We start from the raw sequence: 8,065 nt of genomic DNA on the forward strand, positions 1-8,065 counted from the left end.
CGGCCGTAGCCACCGACCTCCGAGCCGGCACAGCATGTCAACGCCAGGACGAAAGCCGGCCGAAGCCGCCACTTCCAGGCAAGGCAGAGACGGCCGTCTGGCGTCGCGTTCGATATGACGCGAGCGATAGGGAAGTTCCGCCCCGACTCCCGCAGAAAGGGCGTGCGCGACCCGGCGTGGGCCACAGCCACCGGCTTTCCCAGGCAAGGCGGTGACGGACGTCGTGCGTCGCTCTGAATATAAGCGATACGGAAGTCCCGCCCTTCCCACGCGGCACTGGGAGGGCCTACTGCGCACAGGCGAAGCTTTCCCGCGACTGGGGGGCGGAGTTACTTGGAGGCGGAACGGGCATTGCAGGGCCAGGGGCGGGGCCTGCTTCCTCCGGCCGGTCGCGGCGTCTGCCTGCGAAGGCGGTTCTCGGGCGTCGGCCTTTCCATTCTTTTTAACCAGAGCGAATCGTGTCGCCGGCGGTGGGATTAGGCTTGGGGGGCGGTCACCAGAAGCCGGTACCCTACTTCTCTACGTGTTTCCGATGGCTTCCGCTGGAGATGACGGCGGATTGCAGTGCTCAAGAGTCAACGCGTTGTTTACGTGCTTGCTTGGAAAGCTGGGCGCTTCCGGCTGACGAGCGCTACCGGCATCTTTAGACCCGGTCGCCCCGCGGGGGCTCATACCTGTCATCCCAACACTTTGGGAGGCCGAGACGAGAGGATTACCAGCGTTCAGGGATTCGAGACCAGCCTGGGACCTTGGCTAGATCTCGTCTCTACAATAAATTAAAAAATTAGCGAGGCGTGGTGGCGCACGCCAGTGATTCCAGCTACTTGGGAGGCCGAGGTGAAGGGATCGCCTGATCCTAGCAGGTCGAGGCTGGGGTGACCTGAGCGTGCCCCTGCACTCCAGCCTGGACCACAGAGTGAGACTCTCACTCAAAAATAAATAAATAAATAAGCCCAGGCATAGTTCTGTCTGTGGTATTGGAGCTCATGGGCATGTCCGATCTGGTATTTCCAACCCCACCTGCACCCTGGATTTCCTTGGATGATTTATCTTCCAATATAAATAACAGCAAACATCTAATTAAGGGCAAATCGCTGTCTCCTGATGCGAAAGGCTCACCATGGGTGGAATCTGCACCAGATTGATACAGAGACCCGCTAACGTCTGTCCATATTGCCACAGCCCCTAAGAGAAGGGCATGTTAAGGATTCAAGGGGTCCCGCACATTCTTGAGCACATCACTGACAGTCCCTTTGTCTTTGGTACCCTCCCAGTAGGTAGCTTCAAGGGATCCTTGACTCTCCTGCCGACTACGCCCAATGATGTAAATCCCTATTTACTCCCTTTCTTAATAGTTATAGGTTTGAACAATAGAGTATCAATGTAATCCTAAATCTTGTGATTTGTATAACTTTTGCATCAACGTAATCATAAGTTTTGTGATTTGTATAACTTTTGCAATGCATGATTGACACAGAGACCTATGATATCTGTCAATATTGTCACAGCCCCTAGACAAGGGCTTGGCAAGGATTCTAGTGCTCCTGTACATTCCTGAACAAAATTCCTTAGAGCTAATAAAAGGCGCACTTCCCCTTATCTCCTGTGCATTCCCTGTAAGTGGCATTGGGGAATCCTTGCCTTCCCTGTAGACAATGCCCAATCAATTGGAAGATCGAGTCCCCATTTACTCCCTTGTTATGTGTAGTGATAAGTTTTGTGATTTGTGCAACTTTTGTAGCAATGTAATCATGAGTTTTGTGACTTATACAGCTTTTGCATAACGCATGATGTCTTAGGCCTTGTGAATTCCCTTTACTTTATGGCAAGCTTGATTAATGCTTCTTCTGCTGGGCCCTACTGATAAAAGCTGTGAGATGCCTCTGATACCTGGCCCCAAGAAATCTGAACCGAAAAATGTCGTTATCGATGAATGTGGCTAATGTATAAGTACCAATGATTCTGTACTTACAAAAATAAACGGTAGGCTGGACTCAGTGGCTCAGCCTATAATCCCGCGCTTTGGGAGGCCGAGGTGAGTGGATTGCCTGAGCCTGCGGGTTCGAGACCCACCAGGGCAACTTGGCGAGACCTCATCTCTACAATAAATCAAAAAATCAGCCGGGCGTGGTAGCGCGTGCCTGTCATTCCGGCTACTCGGAAGGCTGAGACGGAAGGATCGCCGGAGCCCAGCAGGTCGAGGCTGCGGTGGCTGGGAGCGGCCACTGCACTCCAGTCTGGGCGACTGAGTGAGACTCCAACTCAAAAAAAACCCCCCAAAAACGGTAAAGGACTGGAGAGGGAGCAGAGCCATTTTAGAAAGACCTGGAGTCTGGCTCTGCTCCCTGGATTCTAGCTCAGGATAAACTTGTTTCTACCAGTTCCCTGCCCCTTTGATTTATTGGGATCCAGGGGAGCAGTTGAGTGTTACTGGGACTATAACATAACGTCTTAGGCCTTGTAAACTTCCTTTACTCTAAATGTCACTATCTAAATGTAAAATGCAGCTGTAACAAGTTCTGTACAATGCTCTGCTGGTCACGTGGCTAATGTATAGGTACCAACAGCTCTGAACTATAAAAGTGGACTGCGAGGCCTGAAGGTTGGGCAGAACCATATTCGAAAGACCTCTAGTCTGGCTCTGTTCCCTAGATTCGAACTCAGAAATAAAATAAACTTCTTTCTATGAGTTCCCTGTCCCTTAACTTATCTATCAAAGGAGACCAGTTGAGTGTTACTTGGACTTTAATAAGACTTTACCCGCACCCTACGTGGGCTTTACAGAGCCTGAATGGCGGTACTAGATGTTTTCTGGTTAAATGGAGTAAGTCCAATATACAGGAAATACATGCTTTTTAGTTTTGTGTTCCTGGCAACAGCAGATAAATTGGAATGATATGGAGGAGTTTCCTCACAGAAGGGTCAACCTAGACCTAGACGCCAAACTGTATTGTGAGGAGTAACACGATATTTTTAAAGAAGCAGCTTCCCGCAAATGCTGGGTGATGCAAACTGCAGCCACCGGTCTCTCCACCTCACCGTGCCCCTCATCAAGGGCACCTGATACCTTTATTTGGTTTCTGGAAATCATCTTCCTTTCAAATGATTAATAAATCCATATACAAATTTTAAAAATGTGACATCACAATATATGCTATATAGTTTTTCTAAACAAAAAGCCAACCCATCAATTTTCCTATTACAGTCATTAAGTTAAAAAAAGAAACAACCAGCTGCTACTGACTACTGCCTTAAAGTGGAAAAGAACTGTTTTCAGTTTTTGTTGATATTGTTTGGAGACAGTATTACTCTGCTGAGTTGTAGTGGCGAGGTCATAGCTCACTGCAGCCTGGAACTCCTGGGCTCAGCTTCAGCCTCCCAAAGCGGTAGGGTTACAGGTGTGAGCCAGGCACCCAGACTCAAATCCAGTTTTAAATAGAAACGTCGAAGGGAATGTTTTTTATGTTGCTGCATTCCCTTTCTTGCAGAGAACTGATGACATAGGGTGTTGGTCATTCTACAGTGGCATTTAGCCCAGGAACCCTAACTTGGATATTCAGGAGAGAGGAAAGTTGTCTGAAAAAAACAAAGCCCTAAATATCCATGTGGGCCAGGCGCAGTGGCTCACGCCTGCTGTCTCAGTAGTTGAGCCCTTGAGTACTTGAGGGGATTGCTTGAACCCAGGAGTTTGAGACCAGCCTGGGCAACATATAAAAAAATGAAAAAGTTAGCCGGGCATTGTGGTGCCTTGAAGTCTCAGATGCCTGGGAGACCAAAGCATAAGGATGGCCTGAGCCCAGGAATTCAAGGCTGTGGTGAGCTGTGATCCTGCCACTGCACTCCAGCCTAGGCAACACAGTGAGACCTTTAAAAAAAAAAAATCACAAAACATACAAGAAAATCAAGCATCATGGCCGGGTGTGGTGGTTCACACCTATAATCCTAGCACTTTGGGAGGCCGAGGTGAGAGGCCTGTTTGAGCCTATGGGTTCAAGACCAGCCTGGGCAAATTGGCGAGACCTCATCTCTACAATAAATCAAAATATTAGCCAGGCATACACCTATAGTTCCAGCTACTTGGAAGGCTGAGACGGAAGGATTGCCTGAACTCAGCAGGTCGAGGCTGTGAGCGTGCCACTGTACTCCAGCCTGGGTGACAGAGTGAGATTCCAACCCTGACCCCCCCAAAAAAAGAAAGTAAAAGAAAATAAAGCATCACGAATGAAAGCCAGCCCAAACTACAAATGACAGAATCATGCCCACAAAGATTTGAGATATTGAAATTGCCAAATACGGCTGGGGCAGGGACTCGCGCCTGTCATCACCCCAGTCTTCGGGAGGTCCAGGTGAGAGGACTGCCAGAGTCTAGGAGTTTGAGACCAGCCTGGGAAACGTCATGAGATCTCGTCTCTATAATTAAAAAAAAAAAAAAAAAAAAGCCAGGTATGGTGGCCTCGTCTCTACGATAATTAAAAAAAAAATTAGCCAGGCACATGGTGGATTATGCGTGAGCCACCATGCCCAGCTATGTTACCTTTTTTTTTTTTTATTGGAGTCTCACTCTGTCACCCAGACTGGAGTGCACTGGCCGCTCCCGGTCACCGCAGTCTCGACCTGCTGGGCTCCGGCGATCCTTCCAAGTAGACGTTACCATTTTAAAAAAGTATTCTTGACCAGGCCCAGTGGCTCAAGCCTGCAATCCTAGCACTTTTGGAGGCTGAAGCAAAAGGATTGTCTGAGCCCAGGCATTCAAGGCCAGCCTGGGCAACTTGGCCAGACCTCATCTCTACGATAAACTAAAAAAATTAAGCCGGGCTCGGTGTCTCAGCCTGTAATCCCACGCCTTGGGAGGTTGAGGTGAGTGGAATGACTGAGCCTATGGATTCGAGACCTGCCTGGGCAACTTGGCGAGACCTCATCTCTACAATAAGTCAAAAATTAGCCAGGCGTGGTAGTGTGCGCCTGTAGTTCCAGCTACTTGGAAGGCTGAGGCAGAAGGATCAGCAGAGCCCAGCAGGTCGAGGCTGCGGTGGCCGGGAGCGGCCACTGCACTCCAGTCTGGGCAACAGAGTGAGACTCCAACTCAAAAAAAAGTATTCTTTTATGGTTGAATATTGTGATGATCTGAATACAATTTATGAATACTTAATTTCTGCTAATTTCACATATATATATTTAAACACGTTTCTTAATACATTTAATGGGGATGACTAGAATTTGCTATCTACTTGGTAGAAAATGTTGGAGGCAGTGTTTTAAATTATAAAGCCCAATTCACAAATAGAGTGGTATCACTATTACATACATACTGTTCATCCAACATTATATGTTGTATCTTTTGAGTTTCAGAGTATAATATCAAATGACTGTACAAATATTGAGTCAACCTAACAATTTCCAAATGAACTTGTGCAACTTAACATATTTTTAAAAGTTCAACACTGATAATTACCTTATTACTGCCTTTAATATCAATATGTCACACAGTTCATTTTCTCAATTTTAATGTCTTAAAAACAGTGATCATGGACCTGGATGTTTGTGTCCTCCTAAAATTCATATGAAACCTTAATCCCCAATGCAATAATATTTAGAGGTGGGGTCTTTGGGGGGGTAATTAGATCATAAGGGCAGAGATCTCATGATTTGGATTAATGCCTGCTAAGAATCACCCAAAAGATTACTTCTTTCTGCCCTACGTGGAGAAACCAAAAGATGGCCACCTGCAAGCCAGAAAGAAGACCCTCCAGGAAGCTAGCAGTCCGGAATGTTGATACTGGACATTGTAGCTTTCAGGACTGAGAGAAATAAATTTGTTAAGCCCTCCACTTAATAGTACTTTTGTTCAGTCTGAATTAAGTTCTCAAAATCTTAATATAGGCTATCATTATCATGTACATTTAGAGTTTTCCTTTCTCAAAACTGTCTTCAGAAATGTTTGTCAAAAAAACCTTTAAAAAACAGCTTTCATGAACATTGTTAAAGTGATCCTTTGGAATCAGATTTATTTTCCCCATGCTGGAGCACACTGGCATAATCATGGCTCACTGCACCCTCAACCTCCTGGGCTCAGGTAATCCTTCGTCTCAGTCTCCCAAGTAGGTGGGACTACAGGCGCTTGCCTTCACGCCCAGCTGTTGTTGAGGTTTTTTTTGTAAAGAGGTCAGGTCTCAAACTCCTGGGCTGAAACGATTCTCTTGAGCCACCGTATCCAGCTTTTATTATTCAAGTCGTTACACTTTTCAAAGCCAAGGCTACCTTGGATAATTTTGTTTTCTCTTTATCGAAAGGCATCCTTGTGTCATCTTTCTTATCACTGGTTTTCAAATATTGAACATGAAAAGTTGGTTTTGTTTTTCAAAAGTGTGAATTCATTTAAAAGTATAATATGAATACTCTTATAAAAGGCATTAGTCATGAACTGTCACATTATAAAGGTCTCCTGTCAAAGCCAGAGACACATTTTTCTCTATACTTATCCAAAATTCAAGTGATTGTGCAATAAAAGTATGCAACACAGTTACTTGAGTCGGAATCTCACTGTTGCCTCAGCTGGAGTGCAGAGGCACACTCACAACCATTGCAGCCTCGACCTACTGTGCTCAGGTGATCCTGCTGCCTCTCAAAGTACTGGGATGACAGGCGTGAGAGCCACAGTGCCTGGCCACACTGACTTATTAAAGCACTAATGATGCTCTCATCTTAAACTCCAGTCACCTGAGTTAATCAAATGCTGTGTGATACGTTTAAGTAAGCATTTACTAAAGGAATATGCATTTCCAAAAAGATTCAGTAGCACCCAGAAGTTACAAAGTATAAAGCAAGGATACCAAGCATTATTAAAAGAAATCTACAGTCACTTATCTAAAGTAAAAATACATTGAGAGAGAATATTGAATTGCCACTTATCGTGATTAAAAACTGAATTGGTTTTTCTTTGGTATTTTAATCATTTTGAAATAAACCCGATTTTAAAATGTATTTAAAATAATAATGTTATACTTTAAATGTTCTGTAATGCCAGATCTGAGGGAATGAATGTTTTTGGAAAAAATGAACAACAAATAGATTGAATAAACCAGAAAATATGAAGAGGCTCTGTCATTCTGAGTTATCCTGTTTAGTCTAACACTTTGAATTGTTTTAAAAATAAAATGGGCTGGGTGTGGTGGCTCCAGCCTGTAATCCCAGAACTTTGGGAGGCTGAGATGAAAGGACTGCCTTAACCCACATCTTTACAATAAATTAAAAAATTAGCTGGGCGTGGTGACATGTGCCAGTAGTTCCAGCTACTTGGAAAGCTGAGGCAGAATAGCCTGAGCCCAGCAGGTTGAGGCTGCGGTGGCAGTGAGCGTGCCACCACACTCCAGTCTGGGCGACAGAGAGAGACACCAACTCAAAAAAATTAAAGGGAATAGTGTAAAAAAAAATTTTTTTTTGAATTCTGTATTTAGATCATTTGAGTCAAAAGATCAAATACTATTTTTATGTACAAGATAGGATTATTTATTTACTAATAACTAGGATTAGCTATTTACTTAATTCTAGTGAAATATGACTCTTAGTAATGTTGCAAAAACTTAATTTTAATTTACTAAGAAATGATTTTAAATTTATGGTAATGAGAAACAATTTTTTCCATATAAAAGCTAAAATCAGTTTTGTGAATAAGTTGATTATGTTGAAATATATGTTGAAAAGGCATGAAATGGGGATCTTGCTGGGAATGGTAAACAAAATCATCTCTAAAATGGAATGGTTGAGGCCCGGCGTGGTGGCTCATGCCTGTAATCCCAGCACTCTGGGAGGCAAAGGTGAAAGGACTGCCTGAGCCCAGGGGTCGGAGACCAGCCTGGGCAACATGGCAAGGCCTCATCTCTACAATAAATCAAAAAATTAGCTGGGTGTGGTGGCATGCACCTATAGTTCCAGCTACTTGGAAAGTTGAAGTGGAAGGATCACCTGAGCCCAGCAAGTAGAAGCTGCAGTGGCCGTGAATGTGCCACTGCACACCTGGGTGACAGATAATTCAACTCAAAAAAAAAAAAAAAAAAAAAAAAAAAGG

At 44.6% G+C, this 8,065-nt stretch overlaps 1 protein-coding gene across 1 annotated transcript in view; it reads right to left on the reverse strand.

Moving 5' to 3' along the window:
• LOC103269710 (mitochondrial inner membrane protein COX18) overlaps positions 1 to 672 on the reverse strand; it is a 15,125-nt gene extending 14,453 nt beyond the window's left edge. The window contains exons 1-2 of the mRNA XM_021717197.1: positions 592 to 672; positions 291 to 519 (exon numbers count right to left, since the gene is read on the reverse strand). Of these exons, the coding sequence (XP_021572872.1) occupies positions 291 to 519; positions 592 to 672 (310 nt within the window). The remainder of the gene's footprint in view (positions 1 to 290; positions 520 to 591) is intronic.
• Between the last annotated feature and the right edge of the window lie 7,393 nt (positions 673 to 8,065).

Source organism: Carlito syrichta, unplaced genomic scaffold, assembly GCF_000164805.1.
Source record: "Carlito syrichta isolate Samal-C Ts95f unplaced genomic scaffold, Tarsius_syrichta-2.0.1 Scaffold309465, whole genome shotgun sequence".
Taxonomy (NCBI): domain Eukaryota; kingdom Metazoa; phylum Chordata; class Mammalia; order Primates; family Tarsiidae; genus Carlito; species Carlito syrichta.